General features: G+C 41.6%; 1 protein-coding gene and 1 pseudogene across 2 annotated transcripts; both read right to left on the bottom strand.

Annotated features, from left to right (window-relative positions):
* Positions 1-1993: 1993 nt before the first annotated feature.
* Positions 1994-4657, bottom strand: LOC120713835 (annotated as a pseudogene).
* Positions 4658-11275: 6618 nt separating this feature from the next.
* LOC120713834 lies at positions 11276-18293 on the bottom strand. Of its 2 annotated transcripts, XM_039999820.1 has the most exons (13): positions 17478-18293; positions 17220-17381; positions 17084-17140; positions 16735-16901; positions 16583-16663; positions 16435-16518; positions 16273-16356; positions 15836-16186; positions 15037-15747; positions 14867-14932; positions 13475-14784; positions 11749-13228; positions 11276-11648 (listed from the first exon to the last, which is right to left on the bottom strand). In XM_039999820.1, exons 4-11 carry the CDS (start codon positions 16760-16762, stop codon positions 14387-14389), a joined length of 1803 nt encoding a protein of 600 aa, XP_039855754.1. In that variant the 5' UTR covers positions 16763-16901; positions 17084-17140; positions 17220-17381; positions 17478-18293; the 3' UTR covers positions 11276-11648; positions 11749-13228; positions 13475-14386. The 2 variants fall into 2 exon arrangements, with proteins under 2 accessions (XP_039855754.1, XP_039855753.1); XM_039999819.1 differs by having other exon boundaries at positions 16583-16901.
* Positions 18294-27860: the final 9567 nt, after the last annotated feature.

The following is a 27860-nucleotide window of genomic DNA, read 5'->3' as shown; positions in this document are numbered from 1 at the left end:
ATTATTTTCGTCCATATTCTGGAGGCCGGTCCATATTCTGTTATATATATATATATATATATATATATATATATATATATATATATATATATATATATATATATATATATATATATATATATATCTTGCCCGCGTTTAGCACAGTGCCGCCCAAATATGCTTACATGATCAGAGCAGGTCCTGGGCTCCCTGTTTCTCTCAGTGCCAATTGCAATAGTTCTCGTCTTCTCGATAACCGTTTTGTCTAATTTTCAGATTCAACCGATAGTTATAGCTGTAACTCATCTTTTTCACCTCCCATGTTCTTGGTGCTCCTGTTCTTCTTACATTCATTATTAGAGAAGTTTTTTTATCAAGCATTTCTTTGCTATGGCAATGACCTTCTGTCCGTAGTGTCAAACCTGAGTGATTACTAATTAATGGAAATTTTATTTGTGTTATTAATTGAATCTGTTATAATGCTTTAGATTGAGCTACAAGACGAGGCTATATCTGCAGTGAGGTAGCTGTCGAGCTACTAGATGAGCTGTCAAACAAGGACGTGAAGCAAGTGCTTGTTGGTGGCCCAAAAGTGGGTATAGCAAAAGCGAGATTTTGGTCGATCCAGAACTGTTCTGGTTACCTAGCTAATTAATGTTGATACTCATGTTGATAATGCATTTTGCCTGGATTAATGTTGATACTCGTGTCGATAATGTATTTTGCTACCTGTGATTCGATGAACGTGAGTTTGAACATTCTGATTTTGCTACCTGGCATTTGGACAAAAATATGATTGGGCTTAAATAACTGACCTGACATGACCTGATATGGGCTAAGCCCATAACGAGATGGGCCTTTTTTTAATCACATGAGGCTTGATGGGCTATTCAATCTTTTAGAACGAGTCAAATCATCACAAATAGGTTTGCCACCTAGGATCCTAATTATAACCACGTCACACGATGATAAAATTTTGTGACGTTTTTTTATCCTATACGTGGCACTTGCTTAGTTATCCATGGTCGAGATTTTGTGACAATTTTCTAGTTTGATAGTTATGAAAGATAAGTGTTATAAATCAGTGATGATACAAAAATCATAACAAAGTTTGTGAAAAAAACGCATTTTCGTCGCTGAACATATTTTGCTATGCGTGACAGGTGCCAAACGGTTTTTTTATCACGCATGCATCATAAAATGCGAAACATGATAAAATTTTAGTTTTTCTGTGATGCAAATAAAACATCACCTATCAAAGGATTTCTTGTGGTGTGGGGATTCGCGCCATCGCTGCCTTTTCCTCGTACCACGGGCATCCTGATCGCCACCTAACCAGGCTGGGCGCTCTAGGTCTTGCCACCACCGCTCCTCACTTCCCCGCTGCCCGGCGCAAGTGAGGGGTGAGTGGAGGGGGAGGGGAAGGGCGGCAGATGGGGGGAGCGGATGGATTCGCCGACCGCTGCGCATGGGTGCCGCTGCTCCCGTCATCACACTATATCCTGGCGCGCTCACAACGCTGCCCCATGAGAGATTGAGTGAGAGGAGAGGGGCAGGAAGGAGAGAGAGGGATCGAGGGAGAGGAGAGCTCGACGAATACATAGAGAAGGCTGGGAAAGAATAGTAATGGATAAGAGATGGAGAGAAGGGTGTGGGGTTTTTAATTGGTCTGTTGGCTTTTTACCGCTGGATTATATTTGTAATCGGCGGTGATAGTAGGCATCACGTCTGTTTCAAATGGAACTGGCGGTGTAGCCTATCACCACCAGATCAGTTCAAATTAAACCGGCGGTGATAGAGCGTTTGGGATGAACTCTTCGGTAGTAGTGGTTGCTTACTTCAAAGATGGATCAGCTAACCCACGGCGGGACTCCTCCCGCTCCCTTATCATTGCAAGTCTACGGGATATGTGTATGTGTTTTTTGTGTTCTAGTCCAGTTTTGATTCGATGCAAGAGGCGTGAATCACGTATTTTACTCATCATATTTATTTGATCTATATATTATTTATTCGATGAGTAAACATTTTCCAATTTTGACAGATACAAAGTACAGTACAAAGTTCAGACTGCAGAGATGTAGGCTGCTTCCTATTACATGCATACATTTGTCACTATTTAGTGGACTTGTAGTAATATTTCCTTGATAATCACCCATACAGCATGTACGGATTGGCATTTTTGTCACAACATATATGAGCTTTATTTTGTATATGAAGAAGGCGAAGACACAACAATATGAGGTCTCACTTGCACAAATACTTGAGAACACCAGGTATGTGGATTTTGGTGAAGTAATCATCCCAATCGATGGTCTTGGGGTCGAAAATGAACATGTGATCTTCAGGAGTCTTCATTGCCATCTTCAGCCTCAGCCGCTCCAAGTTCATGTCATCAAAGCTTCAATTCATCATCACCAGCCAAAAAAACATTTGTAAGCATATTAATTGTTAAAGATCGAGTTAGTATATTTCCCCCCTTCAATAACGGAGCTAGGTAATAACATCCTATCTACCCTCTGCACCAATATAATCAGGGATGACCACTGCCATTTTATCTAGCAACTTGGATGTGTGCACCAGGATTTTACAGACGTGCCGTCAATTTAGTTATATTAATTAATTTGCACATCAGTAGAGTTTAATTAATTAATTTTAAGTTGTTCGTCCAGGTAGTAGTTAATTATTACCGTCCATTGAAGAAGGCGAAAGGTCCATAGACATGCACAAGATGCATCACAAACTTGTATTTGCGGTTGAGGTCATTGTAAAGCCGCGAGAAGTGCCCACAGAGCAACAGGTTCACCAAGTGCAGAATCTGTACACAAATCCATTTCTTTCAAAATTATTCACACACACACACACACACACACACACACACACACACACACACTAGACTCAAAATAACACGGCACAATAAAGAAGCCAGCCGGGGCTGATAGTAATATAATTTATATAAAAGCATGCATATATAATTAATTAGCCTAGCTACCTTCAAAATGGTTTGACCAAGTATTATTATATTAGAAATTAGGTTTGACCGGCCGGCCAGCAAGCTAAGGATCTTAATTAATTATTATCTGATCGTCTGACCTCTAATGGCAGCTTGAAGGTGAGCAACATGTAGAGGTGGAACCGCGCGATGGAGCTGAAGAAGCACATCTCTCTGGTGGGGATGATCTCCCCGTTCTTCCCCACGCGCGGGTTCTCGTAGAAGTGCCGGCGGCCGGCCTCGTAGAGCACGGAGTAGGTTGCCGGGTTGCGCAGCGACGAGGTGGCGTGGTACACCGGCACCACCGCCGCCGCGCCGCCCTTCTCCTCCGAGTGCTCCACCATGGCCGCCATCATGGCGTTCACCGCCATGTCCCCCGGGATGACATCCACGACCACGCTGAGGTCGCCAAGGAAGCACGAGAGGTTCTGCTTGGCATAGCCGATGATGAGCGTGTCGATGGTGCGGATGCCCTGCATCCACCCCGGCAGCGGGTCCGCCCGGACGCTGGTGATGATGCTGGGGCGCATCACCACCACGGGCATGTCGCCGCGGAGCTGCCCGAGCACCATCTCGCCCATGGCCTTGGTGAAGACGTAGGTGTTGGACCACCCGAAGTGGCGAGCCCGCTGGAGGCCGAGCTCCTTCATGGCCTTCCTCTCGGCCGTCTTCTTATTACTGTGGGCGGCGTCGTCGCCGTCGCTGGAGGTGTTCATCGTCGTCAGGTTTTTCTTGGCTTCTTTGACGAGCTGCAGCTCGGCGTCGACGTTGAGGTAGGTGCCTTCCCGGAGCGACTCGATGGGCTTCTCCAGGATGAGGCCCTCCCTGTCGCCGCATACATAAGCTGCAGTGACCATATATATGATGCATCAGTGAGTTGCTGCTAGCTAGTGTGTGTTCGTCAAAGATATTATATTAATTAATTCATGAAAGGAAATTAATTACTGACCCGTGGAGACCTGCATGAACATCTTGAGCCTCCAGCAGCCCCAGGTTCTCGTAAATGATGTCTCCGGGCAGAGCAGCAACTTTGTCTTGGATCAACTGCTGGAACCCGTCGCCGTGCTTCTCCCTCAGCAGGCCGAACAGCTCGGTGCCAATCACCTGCACCATTGCAATGCATTGCATTGCATTGCATGCACAGAATGAATGAAGTAGTACATCATGCATGATGTGATGGACTTGCTTGACGACTACTAGCAGCAGATGACGCCTCTGTCCCTCGGACCAGCAGGTACAGCTTGTTGGCATCAGGCTGCACCCGGAGTATCTTCTCCACAAGAACTGCAGCATGTATGCATATATATAACAATTGAAACATCATTAATTATATTGTGCAAGATCGTATATATATATATATATATGATATATATATATATATATATATTATATATATATATATATATATATACTTACTCTGTCCAAGAAAGCCAGTTGAGCCAGTGATGAGGATGCTCTTGCCCCTGAAATACCCCACGATCCTTTCTGCGTCCATGCATGCTATCGCCATGCATCATGGACCGCCTACCAATAATACCGTACTTTAGGTAGGTATAGTATTGCTTAGCTTGCTTGCTTGCTTGTATGTAGAGGGGCTATGGCAGCAGCATCAAGCAGTGATGTGGGAGAGATACAAAAAGGAGGCCACAAGTGCACATCTATTTATACACAACAAAAAAGACATGTGATGATCTAGGCAATTTATTAATTAGGCCCGCCGAGGCATCAACAATAACTCCAATGTCGACCTCCCTGCGGCCACACTCCTCATGAGAAGCACATGTCCTGGACCATTTATTTATTATTTCTTGACCAATACCTGATCATGATTAGACTGCTTGTGGTGATGACTTTGTCAATTGCTACATTGACATTATAGCGCAAAAAAACATTTATTCAGGTGGAGAAATAATAAAAGTTTATTCGAGTGAAACAAAATATTATCTAAGAGGACCAGAAATCTAAGATCAGGTATAGTATATATACACAGTAACCTCTGGCATAAAAGTATATTTTTCTTATATGCATGGTAAGCAAGATCGACCTGATGAGATGGAAACCTTTGCCTCCTCCATATAGCTGTGATCCCCACACCCTTCCCTGTACATTATATTAGGACCATGCCATTGTTATTCCACTGTCATGGATAGAGAGGTCCCGAGATAGACAGTTAGATACCCGGTCATCAAATCCATGGTTGTATGGATTATGATTGGTCGGTCTCGCCGACATAAATCAGCAGGGCTAATAAGAGCTAATTAATATATAACAGATCCGCCAAGGCATATTAATTAAAATAGCAGAAAAAGGGTAAATAAACATACTCTGGATCATGTATAACTTAGTTATAGATAAAACCTAGATTTAACAAGCATAAACCTAAATAAATCTAAAACTAAGTTATACATGATCTAATGAGTATATAATTTTTACTATGGTTCAAACATACTGTAGCCACCCCACCACAAAAATTTCACCACGATTAGACTATAGAAACTGCATCTATGAATTATTTTGATTAATTGCAGAAAAGCATAGATCTAAAGTTACAATAAAAATTTTGTACTAAAGTATATTGTATTATATGTTCACTGTATAGATCTACTCATGTAGAGTTCAATAAAATTGGATTCTTTATTTTATGATTTTATTGTGATTTACAATGATTTTTCAAAAATTCATCAGAAATAAATAAAAAAGATGCAGCAAAACCGGACTGCAAACCACCTTGGGGTGTTAAACGTCTGGTTTTTATTTGCAAAGGTGAGGGGGCTAGAAATCTGGTTTTGTTGTTCAGGGGGGCGATGTGATCCACCATTAATACATGGGGGGGGGTATATAGACTTTTTCCTTCTGGGAATCAGACACCACTAACATGTATGGCAACATGTGCATCTTGTATCATGTAGTTTAAATTAATTAATATGGTACATTCTGGAAACAGGAGGGGAGGTGGTAATTGCCTATGATGCACTTTTCATGTACATTTTTCATATGATGAACTTTCCATGATCAATTTCAAAGGTCCTATGGTACACTTTCCATGTACATCATTTCGAAATCGCCATTGCTTTCTTAGATCTCCATATTCTTTGTGGGGTGCCCTCCACCCCTACCCATCACTATCGCCATCAACGTCTCCATTGCCATTGCCATCGCCATCGCCATCGTCATCGTCATTGCTACTCTGGCGGCATATGCTTTGTCATCACCACCATTGCTTGAAAGTGGTGTTGTCGGTGCTCGTGGACTGGTTTGGGTTCAAAGCACATCAAGTTTCATTTTTTATCTCCCGTTTACTTATGATTTTACGTTGCATGTAAAATCAGAGATACAGCCTACTGAAAACAGCCTAGCTACTAAATCCCTTCTATTAGAGATACAACCAAGCTATTGTTTGATCTTTTTATGAAGTATATCCTTTGGGCATTCTGAATTTGGATGAATATAGGTTTGAATTTGATACCTCTTGTGCAAGAATAGTACCTTCGATCGACCTTTAATGGTGGAGGCTGTAAGAGAACCATCGTGTTGTATGTTCTTGATCCTTTGGTTGAGGGCAAAGTAGTTGCTAGCTTCGACGGTGGTTCATCCTTCCTGTATTTTCAATTTGGCATGTTGTAAAAACTTGTACGGTAATATGATATGATCTATAGAATTTTATTATACCATATAAATCTTTATGTGGTACCTGAATAGAAAATATAGACTCAAGTTATGAAAAGGAGAAAAAAGAGGAGAGAAAGATACACAAGTTTGACAGAAGAGCATAAGAAGATCAGGCATGCAAAAGGCTGGGAGAACTACCATAGCAAGAAATCTGCATCCAAATCAAGCATAACGACTTAATACACCTATGGTAATAAACGGAAACTATGGATGTTAGATGGCAATTTGGTCTATGCACATTGTTTATTGATTTGCTAATGGGTTGTATGTCCATGCACACTGTTTATTGATTTTAACGATTTGCTAATGTGTTGTTCGCATGTACAGGGGCCATGCTCAAACATCTTCTGTTGAGTGACACAATAAAACGCCGCTCTGTCCTAGGGTGTTTCTCATAAGACTACTATTGTCGCAAGGACAAACAAGGCTATTGATCTAACTGGAAATAGCACCAAGAATGTTGTCTATAGGGATGTGTTGGAGTCATGAGGTGTGTTTGGTTTTATTTTTGTTGTCCATAACTAATTAACTATAAGTATTTGCTCCCCACATCATATTATATCTAATATGTTAATATTAATTATTTTTTGTGCACAATTTAAGTAGACAACATTCAGATCAAATTGATGTTTGTGTGGTACAACTGATATACTTTTTTCTATGGTTAGCATATTGAATAAAAGACATCATGGAATAACATGAGCACAATTGTCTCCTTCTAAATATAGTTTCTAAATGATTACGGAAGTATTGAACAATTATGTAGCTTTATAGCACATAACTACATATATATTATATGTATATAAAGTCTATATGTAGATTGAAAGATACCTACGAATGTGGGGGAAATAAATTCATGTTAGCCTTCTAATATTGCACCAATTTAATTGGAAATGTATTGGTTGGCTATATATGTTTGTAGAAGGAAAAGAAATTTTTATTTTTAGTATATTATATTAGTATTATTTAACTTTCCATACAGTACTCCAATATATTTAGGAAATATATATTGATCGGCCAATCAATCACACTAATTGATTCAACTCCATTTAGAACGGTATTAGCTAGCCAATAGATCTTCATAATTAATTCAACTCGATTTGAAAAAGTATTGGCCGGCCAATAAATCTTCATAATTGATTCGACTTGACTAGGGGAAGGTATTGGCTGGTATTGACAGGCCATTGAATATATTCATAACTGATTCAACTCGATTAGGAAAGGTATTGGCGGGCTATATTTGAGGATTAACTTCTATAATTTTAGTCCCATCCAATTAGGAAATATATTGACCAGCCAATAAGTTGATCCATATAAGGGCCAATAATAATGCATGGAGCTCCATGTATAGGTATGTGTCTTTTTCTCATTCACTAAGAAAATATATAAAGAAGTTAGCTTCTCAGTAGCCGTTGATGTAATAATTTTTAAAACACGTGCCACATCCACTAGTAACGGTGTAAAAACATAGATGAGTTATGGTACGACTTGCATCCTAATCAATGCTATGGAAACAACCACCTTATAGGGCAATCCTAACCTATAGTGTCCATAAGTAGTGTCTATGTTGTCGTATCATCAAGACACCACCTTTGAAAACTAAGCTCTACAATGAATGATGTCTTGGTGTGGTTTCCTATTAAATTGATTCTCTTTTCTCCGCCTACTATCATCTTTATTCTTTATTTTGTTATTAGGACATCGCCTCACTCTCAATGCACAAGTTAACAATATCTAGTGCATAGGTTCTTGTGTCAACACTGGATCTTATATGGGACCCAATTCTCTCTCTCTCTCTCTCTCTCTCTCTCTCTCTCTCTATCTATCTATCTCACACACACACACACATTTTTTATGGTGCCACATAAGCTAAAATTCCTATATATGTGGCACTATATTTAATGCTATGAAAATCATCTTACTCTGGAATGTAGAGCATCATGGGTTTCTGGAGATAGATTATGGAGGTAAAAAAAGACACATGCATGTACCCCTCATTAGTGCATTGTTCAGTTAATCAATTGCTTAATTTTCAGCTACCCGCACCAAAACCAATGAGAGTAGTATGCCATTTTTACTCCCCCAACCCACCGCAATTGATTTCTTTACAAAACTAGCACTAAAACTAAAAAGTTTAGCATGCCTTTTTATCCAAAGGATCCTAGGATGCCTTACATTGGGGTACAAATTTAACCCTCCAATTGTGAGGGAGTACATGCATGGAGGGTGTTGGGGATGCCCTAAACCCTTACCTTAGTAATATATTACTATAGCTGGGGTAGCAGGGGATTGAAGCGCATCTAGGCCGATAGATGCATATGTTAAGTTTCGGTGATTAATGACAACCGTATGCGACTAACATTTGTTTTGAAGGAAAAATCAATGATTAGTTAAATCTCATATGAAATATGAAAGGAGACCCCCAAATTCAAAACAAGCATGCGTGCTAAGGACTCATTTTCAAAGATTAAGGACCTTTCTAGTGTCAAGTGTCACAAGGAGATGAAATACGCTTGATTTAGTTGAGGTTTATAGTGTTTAGTTCTTGACCGTACTATTAAGAGGGGTTTTTGAGTTAGTAGCTTGATCGAATTTGAGTTGACCTTAGAAATATTGCACACTCGCTCAAACTCAGTTCAAGACAGCTCAAAGAAGCCAAAACAACACTTGGAAAAAAGCAATCAAAGAAGAAATCAACTCCAAGTCAATTCATTTGCAAAACAAGAAAAATAACATCACCGGTTTAACCGATGCCTGACCATCGGTGCTTCCGATGGATCTCGGATAAACCGACGTCTTCACGTCGGCTCATTTTCTCAGTGCAAAATGGAATCAAGTATAGATATCCTAGGTCACCGGTTAAACCGACGCTTCCAATACAAGCATCGGTCTAATAAACATACTATTACTCAGAGAGCATGTTTTGGATGGACAAACTACGCTTCAGCACTGGTTTAACCGATGGCTAGGAAGAGAAGCATCGGTGCATTGACCATATCATTACTTAGAGATGATGTTTTGGTGAAACCAAAACTTCCTTCAGCAACGGTTTAACCGATGCCCATCGAAGCAAGTATCGGTACAATGACGCAAGCCCGTGCACAGTGTCAGAACTTCCAACGACTACTATTTGGACTGTGAGAGACCGGTTTAACCGATGCCACCCCGTCAGTTCTTCCGATGGTCCCGAATTTTATGCAATGGGTTTGCAACGGCTATAGGGTCTTCTCCAATATAAGTTGACCCCCTGGCTCATTTATGATACCTTTGATGCATTGAATACCTGAGGTCACCCAAGAGAAGAGAAGAGAGTGCTTTGAGCCATGAGATGAAGATCTAGAGCTATAAATTGTTTCAAACTTGAAGATTTCAATCCTTTGAAGTGTAGCAAGTGTGCTTGAGCTTAGGGCCAGCTTAGCGAGGGTCAAGTGAAGTCTTGAGAGTTTGTTACTCTTGGTGTTTGACGACACCTAGATAGTCTTGGTGATCGGGAGGTTCTTGGTGAGCTCTTGGAGTTTGTGGGATCCCCAAGAAGAGAAGATTATACACGGTGTGAAGCTTGCCGTTCTGAAGATGGAGAAGGAGCATTCTTAGTGACCACTTGCTTTTTGGTGGAGTAAGGGAGCAATACCCTTAGGGGGGAGCGTCAACTCCTCGATACCACGGGAAAAAATGCGGTTGTCTTGTGTTCCTTGCATTTACTTTCAAACAATTAGATTTCCTTATATTTATTCTTGCTTTTAATTGCTTGTTGTTTGACTAGGACACTTGCATGGTAGTGTGATCTTTTAATTAGGATTCGTTATTATTAGTGTGTTTCTTTCTAGGCAAGATGAGCATGTTAGTGTGTTTACCCACCTAAGAATCCTTTGCTAGTATGCTCTAGTCAATAGGTTTCAATATATTTTGTAGGTTGGGCAATACTAGTGTGGGTTAAGGACTTGTTAGAAATTTAAAAAAGTCCCAATTCAACCTCCCTTCTTGGGTCTCGATCCTGAAACTTTCAGGAATTCGAGCTAACTTTGAAAATTTTAGCTCGGACGTAACGATTTGGAATTTCTATGTAATTTGAATAAAATTTATAAAAATCATATCACCGGTAGGTTTCGTACTGTGAACACCGGCAAGCAAAGCATTCATTCAATGTCGCGCTGCCCTTATATGGTCATGGCATACTCATACAACAAATGTACTAATAATTAATGCTGATAAGCACTAGACTTAGGGACGCAAGTGGTACCCAATGATGTGTTATGGGTCAACTAAATAATTACAATGATATGCCATCTTAGTTCATTTCTCCTCCTAAATTAATTACGCACAATGCCATCCTAGTTTATTTTATCAAAGTTTTGGGTCGACCCAATGACCCAAAATAAATATAACTTGCATCCCTAACTAGACTGGTTGAAGGATCTACGAGAAAAATGCGACAGATTTTTGCCAAAATGATTACAAGTGACTGGGGTCTCTACGTTAGAAATATATATAAGCCGTTTAGGTGACTAGTAGGGTGCACGTGCGGCACGCGCGTGTTTTTGAAGAACGATGTTGCGATAAAAATAACCACCCTAAATTTTAGCTGCATCAAGCATCTTTAAGAACACCTCTAATTCAATCGGTGTATCAAAATCAAAATAACATGCATGACCGACTTTTGTATTGATCAAATAAAGTCCAGCAAAGGGAGAGAAATTTGTCCACATATAGCAATTATCCATACCATGGGGAGCTACTAAAAAGGCATCTAATCCAAACTGTCACAATATCATTATTATTATTACATGTTAGTTCTAGCGGCTGAACCATCATAAATAGCACTGATCATGGTTCAACTCTCAGCAGGTCTTCCTTCTTTCTAATCTGGCATATCGATTACCGAGTAGGCAAAACAGCAACTATTGCACCATGAACAGGGTAGTTAGATTAACATCAGCATAGACACACAGATAGAGCCTAAAATCGAACCGGTGGAGAACTTAGCTCATCAGTGCCGTTTTCCCCTGTCATCCTGAGAATATAAAAAATGATTGCTTTTCAATCAAGGACAAAAAAATAATATAAGACCATAAGAAAATAAACCAGATTATTGAAAGTTGTATTGAGCTAACCTTCATCCACTTTGCAGTACATCCCTGAATACAATATTTTTTTGTTCTTCTACCAGTAGGATCAGCATCCTTGTTAGGTTTAGCCAACAACCATGTTGTCTGTCTCGATACTCCTCTGGAGAGCGCCACATATAACTGACCATGTGAGAATACTGAATCAGGGAGGTATATACCAACATTCGGGATGGTCTGACCCTGTGCCTTGTTAATTGTCATGGCAAAACTTAATCTGATTGGAAACTGCTTTTGTTTGAATTTGAACGGAAGTGTAATGTCTTCTGATGGAGACATCGGTATACGAGGTATAAAAATCTTGTTACTAGCATATTACCCATTCACAATCTCACAATCAATTGCGTTGTTGTCAAACCCTTTGACAACCAAACGAGTACCATTACACAGTCCATTATGAGGGTCAATGTTGCGAAGAAGTATAATCGGGCAATTTTTTTTATTTTAAGCTCATGAGGAGGAAGGCCATTTGGGGTTATTGAGTTGAGAAAATCAAGGAGATAGTTGTTATGGGAGTCATCATCAACAGAATCATGACTATAGTAAACTTTTTCTTTACCAGGAAACTTGTCAATCATCAAAGCGTTGAGAGAGTCCACATGTTCATTCCTTGTTGAAAGAATTGCACACTCACGCATATACGCTGCTGAAGTCCACTTGGATTCAAGGTCAGGGAAGACACGATCAATCAGTATGTGAATTGATTCTTCAGATTCATACTCAATCAATATGTCGTTTGGAAGTTACACGTAGTCATTGGCGAAACTTTCTTCAGTACCATTACCAATGCGTAACAAGAATTCCGAGAACCAGATATCACTTTGAGCTCTCATGTTCTGTTGTAGTTTGATAATTTTTATATTGTCCCATATGTACGACTGTAACAATGTGGCATCCATGATCTGTGCTCTAGTACCCCTAGGAACAACCGGTAAGACTTGTCTAAAATCGCCTCCAAAAACAATGAATTTGCCTCCAAATGGCTCAAACCTTCCAGTAATATCTTGCAATGATCTATCCAGAGTTTCAACTGACTATCTCCGTGTCATGGCAACTTCATCCCATATGATGAGTGATGCCTCACGCAATAGAGTAGTTGTTCCACTTTGCTTTGTGAAATTGCAAACAGAATTTTCCTCAAGCTTGATTGGAATTTTGAACCTGGAGTGAGTTGTACGACCACCAGGCATAATTGATGCAGCAATACCAGACGTAGCGGTGGCAACTGCAATCAAGTCCATTGACCGAACCTTAGCTAATAATGCCCTATATAGGTACGTCTTGCCGGTCCCACCTGGACCATCCACGAAGAAGATTTTTCCTTTATTATTAACAGCATGATGAAGTATTTCTGTAAAACCCGCTCGTTGGTCCGAATTCAGAGTTTCTATTAATTTCATATCCTCATCCCGAACTTCAATCTTTCTCTCCTCTGTAAGCTCTCTATAGTGGTCCCTGGTCGTGTGATCTGCATGTGTTTAGATTATGATTAGTCCACTTTAATTTTATAAAAGAAACATAAGTGTATAGTGTATCAGATACACTTTACCACTTCCAATTAGCCATATTAATGAATAGAAACTATTTTAAACAGAAATGATTGCGTTCAAAGTCACATATATGTCAAATAGAAAACATGAATTGAACTAACAAAATTGTTTATTATTATTTATTAAAAGAAATAAACTCAGCGTCTCCATAGTAGTAAACCCACCTGATTCATCGATGTTAGGAAGACCATAACTTTTAATATCCTTTCCCATAGAGCGTATAATATCAGCTATGTCACGCAGCACTAATTGCTCAACATATGCTGAGTTTGCATGCACACGATGGTAGTCCTCACCCAAAGCTTCCACATGTTTATCCCATAGAACACGAATATTGGTGTACTCACAGAACACAATAATGGTGGCAAACATCCTTCCAAGAGCAGAAGGCATTTGAAAGGCTGTAGCTTCAGTTAGTGCTTCATCTAGAGACCTATCAGTCTCAACAAGGCCAAGTTCCTCACATGCATCTCTAAAACATGCTTTCTCTACCCCACGAACAGATCTAATTGACTCAAATGAAGTTGGGCCTCTGACATGGTTTAGAAGCACTCATAGGTAATATCTTTCACCTTCAGAAGGATATGCATAGACCAGCCTACCGATCTGAAAACGTCTTTTCCTAGGCTTCCAAAGTTTCTTAGACTTATTCCAAGTATAATGTTCCGGGAATTCTCGGTATAGATATTTTCGTGCTTCAGGATCTTCCACATTCATTCTGAAAAACTCAGTCAGCATTGATCTCTGGAATTTAGCTCGCTCAAGAACATCTTCAAGGTTGTCATCATGATTGAATGGAACCATATGCATACCAGGGAGGTGCACCTGCATTTGCAAGACAGGTGGTGACACGGAGTACATCGGAAATCTAAACAACCGATATACTGCTTCTATAGCTGTGATGCATCTAGCCTTCCTGTACTGCTTGATCTCATTAACCTCTATAAGACCATCCTCTCCACTGTCCTGGACCGCAAACGATGCACAGTCAGTTCCCTTGTATATGTATTTGTAGATGTACTTTATAGACTTTATACTGCAGCACACCTCTACATTAATATGGCAATTATACCGCATTAGTAAGGTAGGGTTATATGGAACAACCCATCGGTTATCCAACCATTTTTCCTGATATAAACCTTTTGTCCATCTTGTCTCCTTCTATATATAGGATATGTGTCTTTCCCTTGTTGAGTAGCCTCACAAAACTGACAAGGATATTTGAAACGACATGCTCCATCTACCATGCATCCACAATTTTTGTTAAGAACACCACATGGTCCATGCATTTTCTGATGTTCCGGGTTGGAATACCAGTCCAAACGCATGGATTCAATTTTCACATATACATCAACAAGCCATTGTTCGAATAGCCGGCCACCATAAAAGAAAATAACAAAAACACCATCTCTAATCTGAATGAGGTATGTGTAATATTCTCGAGCACTTACGTGAATGCGTGATCCTCCATCACCTGCATAACAACACACATTGAAGTATCATGATTAATCAACATATATAATATTTTCAGCAAAAATGGTACTGAAGAAACTGACCTCCATCCTGATCACCAGGCTCATGTGTTTCGTCATCACCATCACCATCTTCGTGATCATCAATGTCTATATAGCAAAAGTATATATTCAATTAGATAGTGTAATTGGCCTCACGCATAGCTTCTCTACTTGTATAGATTGTATATACATTGTACATGCATATGCCCGACCTGGATTTAGATCCACAACAGTCCTTTTTGATCCCCTGGGTGTAGCCAAAACCACAGCTGCATATTTTCCATGAATTATATTATACCCGATTATATATCTAAAAAATAACAGCAACATCACTTGAAAAAAAATAAGATGGACAAAACATTTATATTTCCGTTTAGTGTAGCTCCTTTTCTTTCTAGGAAAGCGTATAACAGGATTTTGTTTGAGTAATATACTCTTGTCTTCCCAACCAGTCTCACCCCTAGGATACAATACCGGATAAGCCATCGGATCATAACATCCATAATACGCCCTTATGAAATGCGGGTGTCCACTATTTGGATATACCATAATACTCCGAGTAAACTTTTGTTTCTCATCAGTACCATCTTCCCAAATAGCAGCGACCTGCTCCATTGCAGGCGCATTGTATCTGCGTTGGTCAACTGATATACTTGTGTTTAGCTCAATCTTAAACTCGTCCAATCTCTGCATTTGTCCCAAACTTCTAAACACCCGTACATATGGATTGTCATCAAGAATTCTTAATACGGATATTAACACCTTTGAATCAAGATGCGGAGACCACTTGATTCTGTGTGCCATAGTCTGATCTGTGTCATAAAAATAGAGCTGCATATGCCGTGGTCCATTTCCTCCAGGCTTCAATTGATCGAGTTTATGGTAAATCTGTCCATGCACCTTGAAACAGTAAACCCCAGTACCTACATGTTATTTTAAAATTTAGAAAATTAATTATTGCTGCTATATCAGATGTAATGGAATAATGCATACAAAAGGTACTTGGATTACCAGCAGCAGTGGCCACACGTCGATCAATAGAGACCCCAAAGCTGGTGAACGAGAAATGTGAGTTGAAGTACCGAATATTTTTTCTAAAATATTGCGCGTCGCTATCATTCTGGCTTGTGAACAGACGTCGTAGTTCATCAGGAATCGGGGCACTAAATATACTAACCTTGCCCTTTCTGCAACAGAATCCAGGACCTTCCCCAGGAAACCTTTTTGCTCCACAGTACTCGCAGATAGGAACCTTGCGTAACACAAAATGTGTAGTAGGCAGGTCCTTATAAACTGCATCATATGTTTCATTGTTTATAGGTATCACATCAGGATCCCTACAAGTCTTGTAGTGTACATCAGCTATGAACGAATACAAAGAAACCAGTTGTTAATGAATTATATGGCCCAATTAAAGATGCATATCCACCAATGTAAATATTTTGTACCTTGTTCGTGGAATACCCTGGCTTCATCGTCTTCATAAGTTGTCTGATCGTATTCATCCGGTTGTCTACAATCCAAATCTTCTTCTGCAGGTAAAAGACAATATTATTATCCTTCATGTATTTTTATAACCGCAATAGATTCATGCATCGGAGTTGACTCACCTTCTAGAGCATCGGGAGCATTATCGGAATCCCAAATAGCAGAATCATAAGTTGCATTTATATTGGAATTCACAAATGAAATACCTATTTCACGAAGGTGTTAGTTTAATAACAAATCTTTAGATAACCAAGGATACACATTCACTACCTTTTGATGCGCTTCGGGTGACGGGAAGATTGGTCAATACAGATTGAGCAGATCCAATAAGTTTTGAAGTTGAGAACGAATCTATAAACCATTGTGGATTAATTAAAATATTTAACATCCCAGAAGTAAAACTAAAAATACTACATAATTACCTTCATAATTCAAGTTTCTAGATGGCATATTATTATTAAGATTACGGGCCAAATTTTTTTTAGAGATTTTCTCCTTCTTGCATCCTCAGACATGTTAGCATATCTCTTCCTATCCCTCTCCCTTTTCAGTTCTTCTGGTGTCTTCTCGTAAAAATCGCCACCATTATCTGGCATTGTAGTACACATGCATCATTACATGATTGTTTCCAGGATACCATGCATAAGTTATCAAAATGTATTGCCCTCTATTAATTCTAACCTCAAAAAAAATGTATAAATGTAAGAGGTGCACGACCATTGATATCTATTGGAAATCAAAGAGTTTCATAAAACCAAAAACCGGTGTTACCTGATGTTGTGTTGTTGGACGGCAGCATGGCCAAAACCGGTGTAGCAAACGTGTCGCCTTCGTTCACATATAAAAGGTAAGAAAAATAAGTAAATAAATTATGTGTATTCAAATTTTCAAGTAGGTGAGACATTACCAGAATTAGCTACGAGGGTATGCATCTCAGTCGAACGGCTCGCATTTTTTTTCATTGCGTAGGCCTCCCTTCTCTTTGCGTTCCTTTGTGCTTTCTGCTCAACAGTTAACTTTGCATACCTATCTTTGGCCTTTTGACGTTTCGTTTCCAACACAGTAAGAACTGAAGCATGGACTATAATCAGGGATCTAACTTGCATCATAATCAATCCGTGCTTATAAACATTTTTACCAACAATCAGATACACTTGACATTTACCATGACTATGATCGTCAGGCAGTGCTGCGTCCGTCTGCGCTCTTGATCTTTTCAAGCCTTGTCCGCTATGTCCGCCGAGTTGATTGGTGACATCACGTAGGGGTGGCCGATGGTCCATATTAACCTATATTTGCATACCAAGAACTGAAATCGAGGCTGAAAGACAAACGAATGAAAATGTCAAACAGGAAAGATGCATCGGTGTTTTCTAGTATGTAAGATGCATCCCCAACAGGGTGTTTTCTTTAAGTTTGGCAAGGGCCAATATGAATCAACCAAATTACAAATACATCCACGGACTAATATGCATTAGCTCGGGCTTGTCCAACAATGGTGGCCGGGGTTACTGTGCGAGGGAATCGCCGGTGATATAGGGCATGATAGGGTCCAAGCCATAGGAGAATACAGAGAGGAGGTCGTCGGGGTTCCATTTTACTGCTTACCGGTGCCGCGGCTGCGAAGGCTGCAGTCCCCGCGTGGCCGCAGTCCGACACCGGCGTGCAGACACGATGCCGAGGAACCTGGCGCGCGCGTCTGCGAGCGATGGAGCCAGAGGACAGCGGCTCCGGCGGCTGCGGCGCCCGCGTCGCACCACACTCCGGCGCGACACCGGCATCGAGCAGGCGAAGGAGTCAGAGGACGGCGGCTGGCAAGGCTTGTTTCACGGATCAGTGGTGGCGATGAAATCAGGATCCTAAAGGACATGCGTAGGGGTGCATGACATGCGGATGGAAGGCTAATCCCATGCGGATGGAAGGCTAATCCCGTGATCCCGTGATGATCGCTTTAAATTTTCAAAGGATGGAGGGCTCCTCGGGCGGGTAGGGTGCCGCACGGTGTAAAAAAAATTAGGAACTGGCGGAACCATTTTGTAGCGATCATTTTTGATCGGTCTGCCGTTCTGTGGGTGGGTTCAGGGTCTGACAGTTGGGGTCAAGGTACTGGGTGTTTTTTCTAGGTGCATGACAATTTCAATTCTTTTGGTTTTTTATAGTATAGATAGAATTATTAGCATGGCGTTTTCAGTACTACTCAGCATGGCACCAACTTATATATTTTTTAAAAAAACGTACACCATATTTTAGATAAAGAAATTTATATCACATGAAGGTATCTTTTTTCATGATGTTATTAGCAGTATGTATTTATAAATTTTTTATATATTGATGGATCAAAGGTAAACGGTTTAAATTATTAAAATTCTAAAATGACGTACTCCCTCCGATACAAAAAGAACGCAATTCTAACTTTTATTTGATATATATAAAAAAATAATGTTACTTATGATACAAAACAGTTTTAATTAGATTTACCATGAAATATATTTTCATAGTATTCCTATTTCGGGTCAGAAATGTTAATAACATTTTCGTTAAACTTTGTCAAACTTATTAGGGAAGTTCGACCCAGTCCAAACTTTATTAGAATTGCAATCATTTTTGGGTCAGAGGTAGTACTTTTAAAGCGATGGGAATATTTGATAATTGAACTAACAACGACTAAAGCCGGCCACCACTAATGCCAGCGCTAATTCGGCTTGATGATGGTGACGTGCAGCAATACTATTCTCGTTTGCTGTTGTTCTGATTTATGAGCCCGCCATTTCGTTAATGGCCAATTGGAACATTATTAGTTGGCTGGTAGCCATTGGTGTCCGGCGTGTCCATCTTATATGGAGGAGGATGAACTGGGCTGAGCCATCTCCTCTTTAGAGCACTGAAAGCAAATATTCCTGCTGACTGCAAGCAGCTCGATCAGCTGGATCACCGAGGCTGTTCGGTTGATCCAGTGAATAGTATTTGGCTGGTAGAATGAATAGTATTATGTGAGAGGAGATAAGCCGAGACAAGCCAAGATTGAATCAGCCGAACAGCCCCGGTTATCTGTGTCAGCTTTGTTCCTTTTTTTTAGATTAAGGAAACAAATCCGGTCTTAGCAAATGTGAACCGAGAGCATACAACCAAAACGAACCGCACGACCCTGCTGCTCTTAGGCTACTGAACAGACTCAAACACTAAAAACTTGACAGCAACAAAAGGGAACCAAAGTCTAAAAACAGTGCGATTTGGAGGCGACAGTTACTTTACTCACTCATTTCCTGGGCAGGATTGACCCCTTCCCTATCCGCTACTTGGTTATGCATTGCACATGCATGAGATGGCTTTGGCTACGGCGGACTGATGATTCCCGGTCGTGGCAGGAGTTGCCTGCCGAAGAGGAGCATATTGTTCAAGCCATGTTTCAGGCCTCCATCTATGTTGAGCTAGGAGATGGACTTAAGGCTTTGTTTTGGACCGATCATTGGTTGCAGGGTCAATCTTTGATGGATATTGCCCCCCTACCTCTGCAATGGTGTTGGCTCTAGAGTAAGAAAGCAATGAACTGTCGCCCAAGCATTACATGGAGACCAGTGGATTAGGGACATCACCGGGGCGCTGACTATGCAGGTTCTTCTGGAATTTTTACAAGTTTTGTTGGAGTAATGGGCTTGGCCCATTCATTCTAAAACATTAAAAGAATTTAAAGCCCACTATTAATGTTAGGGAATCAATGCTTAATTCCGTACCGGGAATTGAGGAGGATCTCAACCGACTTAAAAGGTGGACTTCGTGTACACCACTTGTGAAGCCGGTAAGAGGAGGACGGTGAACCACACGCGCGCGCTCGCTCGCCTCGCCGGGCCGGGCCGGGCCGTGGCCGAGCCGAGGCGAGGCGCGGCCGGCCGGCCGGGCGGGCGGGCGGTGCGATGCATCCATTCTGCACCAGAGCACTGAGGCAACTCGGCTCCTCTCTTCTCCCTCTCCAGTTGCAACAACTGAGTTCCCCAACGCTAATTTCTGCGCGCACAGAATTAGCGTGAGTAGGCCTCCGAAACCTTGCTCGCCTTGAGATCCTGCACGGGATAGGCGGGCAATCAGGTTTTTGGGTAACGCTTTAGCGTGACTGCTAAAAAATACTAAGGCTTTGCCCGATTGTACGACTACTTCCTGGTGGACGAGCCGAACGACTACGTCGACTACATTCTGGTGGCCGAACGACTACGTCGACTACATCTTGGTGACCATTCGCGGGACTGCATTGCGAACTTCTTCCTGCACCGATTTAGTTCGACTACTTCGACTGAGGCCAACCGAGTAGATGTCTACTCCAGTTGGTAACAGCGCAGCCAATGCCTCCGGCAACGGCCCCGCTTCAGGGTACTCCCTGAAACTTTGGTTATTTATATTGTTTATGCTTATATGTGTGATAAGTATAAACATGTTCACATGTTTTATTTTACTCCTTAAAGTCATAGAAATATTGTTAGTTTATACATTTAATTTTGGAATTAAAATATACCGAAAATTGCCTAGATATCTAACAGTCCAAAAACCTGATTGTGTTAATAGGCTTTCGGTATCTAGCTTTGCTGCATCAATCAAACCATCACCTTTTGATGGTTCAAATTACAAACGTTGGCAAGAGCGGCTTATACTGTGGTTAACACTATCGAGAGTGATCCATGTGAAAGAGGGTAAGCCTGAACAATTCTCTCCAGAGGAAGGGAGTGCGTTCGATGAGGCTGATATCCTCTTTCGAGGCTTGATCATTAGTGTTCTCAGTGATAACCTGGTGGATTCTTATATCCGGCTGCCAACTGGCAAAGCATTGTGGGATGCTCTTGAGGCTCAATATGGAGTATCTGACGCCGGGAGTGAGTTGTATATCATGGAGCAGTTCCTTGAGTACAGGATGGTCGAAGACCGTTCTGTAGTGGAACAGGCTCATGAAATACATACTCTGGCAAAAGATCTCAAAAATTGCAGCAAAGAGTCCCCATGTGTGTTACCCAATAAGTTTGTGGCTGGAGGTATAATCTCTAAGCTGCCACCTTCTTGGAGGGACTTTGCTACTTCTCTAAAACACAAGAGACAGGAGTTCACAATAGATGGACTCATAGGGACTCTTGATGTTGAGGAGAAGGCGAGAGCAAAGGACATACGTGGGAAAGGAGTTGTTGGTGCTTCAAGTGCCAATCTTGTTCAGAAGAACAACTCCCACAAGAACAAGAAAAAGCCACCGCAGAACCAACCAAAGACTAAGAAGACAACCACTTTTAAGAAGAAGAAGAAGACGGAAGCTTGCTATGTGTGCGCTAGTACGGATCACTTTGCTGCAAAGTGTCCGAACCGCAAAGGCAACGACTCCGCCAACATGGTTATTAGCGAGCCTGGAGGAACATCGGGGTACGGTAATTTATTACCTACTGTTCTTTCAGTGTTTGGTTCACCCGAGTGGTGGGTTGACACTGGTGCTAATATTCATGTTTGTGCTGATGCTTCTTTGTTCTCTTCTTACCAGACCGGCGGGACTTCCTCCTTGCTGATGGGGAACGGATCACATGCGCGTGTTCTTGGTGTTGGTACGGTAAATCTGAAGTTTACTTCGGGGAAGATCGTGCAGCTGAAGAACGTACAGCATGTCCCCACCATCAAGAAGAATTTAGTCAGCGGCTCTCTACTGTGTAGAGATGGTTTCAAATTAGTCTTTGAGCCCAATAAATGTATCTTGTCTAAGTTTGGTACTTTTGTTGGAAAAGGTTATGAAAGCGGAGGCTTGTTCCGTCTTTTTTTGTCAGATGTTTGTAATAAAATTGCATACAATGTTATTAACGTTGATGAAACAAATGTTTGGCATTCGAGGCTTTGTCACGTTAATTTTGGTTGTATGATGCGCTTAGCTAATTTGAGCTTAATTCCAAAGTTCACTTTTGTCAAAAATTCTAAGTGTCATGTATGTGTTGAATCAAAACAAACTCGTAAGCCTCATAATACCGCAGAGGCAAGGAGCTTGGCACCCTTAGAATTAATTCATTCCGATTTGTGCGAAATGAATGGAGTGTTGACAAAAGGTGGTAAAAAATATTTCATGACTTTGATTGATGATAGTACTAGATTTTGTTACATCTATTTGTTGAAGTCAAAAGATGAAGCTTTATACTACTTTAAAATCTATAAAGCTGAAGTAGAAAACCAACTTGAGAGAAAGATCAAAAGAGTTAGGTCAGATCGTGGTGGCGAGTATTTCTCAAATTTATTTACTTTATTCTGCGAGGAACATGGTATTATTCATGAGAGGACGCCTCCCTATTCACCTCAGTCAAATGGGGTTGCCGAAAGAAAGAACCGCACTTTAACGGATTTGGTTAACGCCATGTTAGATACAGCGGGGCTTTCCAAGGAATGGTGGGGTGAGGCTATATTGACTGCATGTCATGTCCTAAATCGTGTTCCTACAAAGAATAAAGAGATAACTCCATTCGAGGAATGGGAGAAGAAAAGGCCAACACTGTCATACTTACGTACATGGGGTTGTTTGGCAAAAGTGAGTGTGCCAATAACCAAGAAACGTAAGCTTGGACCTAAAACTGTGGATTGTATCTTTCTAGGTTATGCTATTTACAGCGTTGGATATAGATTTTTAATAGTGAAATCTGGAGTACCTGACATGCATGTTGGTACTATAATGGAGTCCAGAGATGCTACATTTTTTGAAAACATTTTTCCCATGAGAGATGAAACAAGTTCATCTAGACAAGAGTTCATCGAGGATGATGGCTCTGCTGAGCCGATAGAACACAATGAACATACACTTGTAGAAAATCCTGAGGAGAATAACAATGATGCTCCGAGAAAGAGCAAGAGACAAAGGACTGTAAAGTCTTTTGGTGATGATTTCATTGTATACCTCATAGATGATACACCCAGAACCATTGAAGAGGCATATTCATCTCCTGATGCTGACTATTGGAAGGAAGCAGTAAGGAGTGAGATGGATTCTATTATGTCTAATGGAACCTGGGAGGTCGTTGAACGTCCTTATGGATGTAAACCGGTTGGATGCAAGTGGGTGTTCAAGAAAAAGCTTAGGCCAGATGGTACTATTGAAAAGTACAAGGCTAGACTTGTGGCCAAGGGTTATACCCAAAAAGAAGGAGAAGATTTCTTTGACACTTATTCACCAGTTGCCCGATTGACCACAATTCGGGTGTTACTTTCCCTGGCAGCCTCTTATGGTCTTCTCGTTCATCAGATGGACGTTAAGACGGCTTTCCTCAATGGAGAGTTAGAAGAGGAGATCTATATGGATCAGCCGGATGGGTTTGTATCAAAGGGTCAAGAAGGAATGGTTTGTAAGTTGTTAAAATCTTTATATGGTCTCAAGCAAGCGCCTAAGCAGTGGCATGAAAAGTTTGATAGAACTTTGACCTCTGCCGGCTTTGTTGTGAACGAAGCTGACAGATGTGTGTACTATCGCTATGGTGGGGCTGAAGGAGTGATTTTGTGCTTGTATGTGGATGACATACTGATCTTTGGCACTAGCCTTAATGTGATTAAGGAAGTCAAAGAGTTTTTATCTCAAAATTTTGAGATGAAGAATCTGGGAGAAGCTGATGTTATCCTTAATATAAAACTGGTAAAAGAGATCAATGGTGGGGTGATTCTTACACAGTCTCACTATGTGGAGAAGGTGTTAAGTCGCTTTGGTTATAGCGACTATAAACCTGTCTCAACACCATATGATGCCAGTTTAATTCTTAGAAAGAACAAAAGGATAATGCGAGATCAGCTGAGATATTCTCAGATCATTGGTTCATTAATGTATTTAGCGAGCGCTACAAGACCTGACATCTCGTTTGCTGTAAGCAAACTGAGCCGGTTTGTTTCAAACCCGGGAGATGATCATTGGAAGGCTCTTGAAAGAGTAATGCGCTATCTGAAGGGGACAATGAACTATGGAATTCACTACACCGGGTACCCAAGGGTACTAGAAGGGTATAGTGATTCAAATTGGATTTCTGATACTGATGAGATAAAGGCCACAAGTGGATATGTGTTTACACTTGGTGGTGGAGCTGTTTCCTGGAAGTCTTGCAAGCAGACCATCTTAACGAGGTCAACTATGGAAGCAGAACTCACAGCATTAGATACCGCCACTGTTGAGGCTGAGTGGCTTCGTGAGCTCCTTATGGACTTGCCGATAGTTGAAAAACCGTTACCGGCAATCCTAATGAACTGTGACAATCAAACGATAATTGTCAAGGTGAATAGTTCTAAGGATAACATGAAGTCATCTAGACATGTGAAAAGGCGGTTGAAATCTGTCAGAAAATTGAGAAACTCCGGAGTTATAGCCCTGGACTATGTTCAGACGGCTAAAAATCTGGCAGATCAGTTTACAAAGGGTCTTTCACGAAATGTGATAGACAATGCATCTATGGAATTGGGCTTGAGACCCACGTGAGTTATTCTATAGTGGAAACCTGTCCTATGTGATCGGAGATCCCGTGAATTAGGATGGTGAAACAAACTAAAGTCTGACTGTGAGAAGAGAACCTTTGTGAAAAGGGCTCATTCCGTGTATAAGGTGCATTTCTCTTCTAATCTGTATGGCAGGTTGGTCTATACCTTAATGTGTGCCAGGTGGTTTCTTTTAAACAAATGAGTTGTTTTCTTGAAACAAAGATGTTGTCCTACAGAACATCTGAAAGGAACACACCTATATGAGTTTGACCACTGGTCATGGTCTATGAGAATTGGGTATTCTCTAGAAACTCATGAAGGGCCTGGAGTATGACTTATAAGCTCCAAACCGTGGGGATGCTTATGCAGCCTAGTACCAGTGTAGGGCTCTGGTCAAACTTGTTTGCACAAAACTGGCAATTCAAGGCATAGTCCATTGCACAGTTGTGAATAAGTGTAGCCTTTGTCCTAGATGGAAGTTCAACTTAACAGTCTCTGTCGAATACTGGTATATCAATGAGGGAATGAGGGTATTTCTAGTGTGGCTTGAATTTCTTGGTGGGGATTGTTGGAGTAATGGGCTTGGCCCATTCATTCTAAAACATTAAAAGAATTTAAAGCCCACTATTAATGCTAGGGAATCAATGCTTAATTCCGTACCGGGAATTGAGGATGATCTCAACCGACTTAAAAGGTGGACTTCGTGTACACCACTTGTGAAGCCGGTAAGAGGAGGACGGTGAACCACACGCGCGCGCGCTCGCCTCGCCGAGCCGGGCCGGGCCGGACGTGACGTGCAGGTGCAGTGCGGTGCGGTGCGGTGCGGTGCGGTGCGGCGCGGCGCGGCGCGGTGCGATGTGATGGCTATTTTGCCGTTGACAGCAATTAATCGTGCGATTAAACGTGCAATTAAATCTGTAATTAATGGTCATAACTGCATCACCTAAATGACTCTGATGGTGTCCAGGTTCAACGATCCTGAGCACCTGAGTCACTATATAAGGAGTGCCATTCCCCTCATCCATTCTGCACCAGAGCACTGAGGCAACTCGGCTCCTCTCTTCTCCCTCTCCAGTTGCAACAACTGAGTTCCCCAACGCTAATTTCTGCGCGCACAGAATTAGCGTGAGTAGGCCTCCGAAACCTTGCTCGCCTTGAGATCCTGCACGGGATAGGCGGGCAATCAGGTTTTTGGGTAACGCTTTAGCGTGACTGCTCAAAAATACTAAGGCTTTGCCCGATTGTACGACTACTTCCTGGTGGACGAGCCGAACGACTACGTCGACTACATTCTGGTGGCCGAACGACTACGTCGACTACATCTTGGTGACCGTTCGCGGGACTGCACTGCGAACTTCTTCCTGCACCGATTTAGTTCGACTACTTCGACTGAGGCCAACTGAGTAGATGTCTACTCCAGTTGGTAACAGCGCAGCCAATGCCTCCGGCAACGGCCCCGCTTCAGGGTACTCCCTGAAACTTTGGTTATTTATATTGTTTATGCTTATATGTGTGATAAGTATAAACATGTTCACATGTTTTATTTTACTCCTTAAAGTCATAGAAATATTGTTAGTTTATACATTTAATTTTAGAATTAAAATATACCAAAAATTGCCTAGATATCTAATAAGTTTGGGATCAGATGAGGGACATCACTTTGGTGGAGGGTCGAGCTGATAAAATTTGCTGGAAATGGACTAACCTCGTCTGCATATATGTCCTTCATGGGACAACACCCTGTCGAGGGAGCTAAATTACTTCGCAAAACATGTGCCCCAGCCAAATGCAAATTCTTCATTTGGCTTGTAATCCATGAAAGATGTTGGACAACAGCTCGAGGGAAGAGACACGATTTACAAGATGATGACCCAGCTGCCCAAGACGATTGACCATTTACTGATTGCTTGCCCATTTTCATGGGAGATCTGGTTCAAGGTGTTGCACAAGGTGGGCTGGGACTCAGTTGCACCAAACATCCAGTCCCACAAATTTGTGGTATGGTCGGCCGACGTGAGGAAACAAATACAAAAGGCTGGCAGATGCTGCTTCGACTCCCTTGTTGTCCTGGTGTGCTGGCTCCTTAGGAACGATAGAACCTTCGATCGCCGGGTGAGAACAATTCAAGATGTCTTAGCCCGTGTGTCCGATGAAATTGCGGCGTTCTAGGCAGGGTTCAAGCAGCTCGAGCTAGCAGTAGTGGCCATGGGTATGCTTCCGGGTTGCACAACTATAGTCATGTAATAATCGTGTCGCGTGGTTTTTCCTGTGGATGGGTTTCTTTTCTCCGGTACCCATCTGTCATTGTAACTTAACTCTCTCCTCTTAATGAAAAATGTGCTTAGGCATGGTCACGAAAAAAAAGTCTGAAAACAAAACATTAGCAGTTGATTCTCCTCAGGTGGGGATGTGCTTGGCTCCTTCCTAGATGGGCAAAATGATTGCTTCTTCTTCTTCCGTCCTTTGCTTTGGGCGCTCTTTTCTCTCCTCCAGAACTAAACAGCTAGGATTTTATTTTTGGCTGTTCGCTATTAAGTTTTACGATGCACAAGTAACAGAAAATCGAGGTAGCTGATGATTGATAAAAGCCAAGGAAATCCAATGGCAGTTGTTCTCCAAAGTGGAGTTGAGTATTAGATCACAACACCTAATTAACAAGCTTTCACTTCAACCTTCTCTGCAGCCCAAGGACTTCAACCTTCTCTGCAGCCAAGGACCAAGGCTCTGACATTCAGATTCAGTGGTGGCCCATTCATTGGCATGCTCAGAACTGCTACTGCCCAGATTCAATGCAGAATTGCAAAATCACAGAAACCAGATGCGGCTATGTCTATTTGGATCCTTCAGATACAAACTCAATGGCACCCAACCCAAATAGATTAACATCATAAGTCACCTGAAGATGGAGGGGACGGATGGCTTGAGGTGCCGACCCATTCCCCACCATTGACGATTGAATAGGCCATCACCCGCAGGCAGCCACCACCGCTAGCTCTGGACGCGCCAGCCATGAGCCTGAAACTCTGGAAATCATACCTTGATCCATCCACAATAACAGGCTCAACTGCACATCATATAGCACATCACACAGCATAGCACA

The sequence above is a fragment of the Panicum virgatum genome, chromosome 6K (assembly GCF_016808335.1).
Source record: "Panicum virgatum strain AP13 chromosome 6K, P.virgatum_v5, whole genome shotgun sequence".
Taxonomy (NCBI): domain Eukaryota; kingdom Viridiplantae; phylum Streptophyta; class Magnoliopsida; order Poales; family Poaceae; genus Panicum; species Panicum virgatum.
Note: the sequence above shows the minus strand (reverse complement) of the source record. Positions and strands in the feature narration are given on the sequence as shown.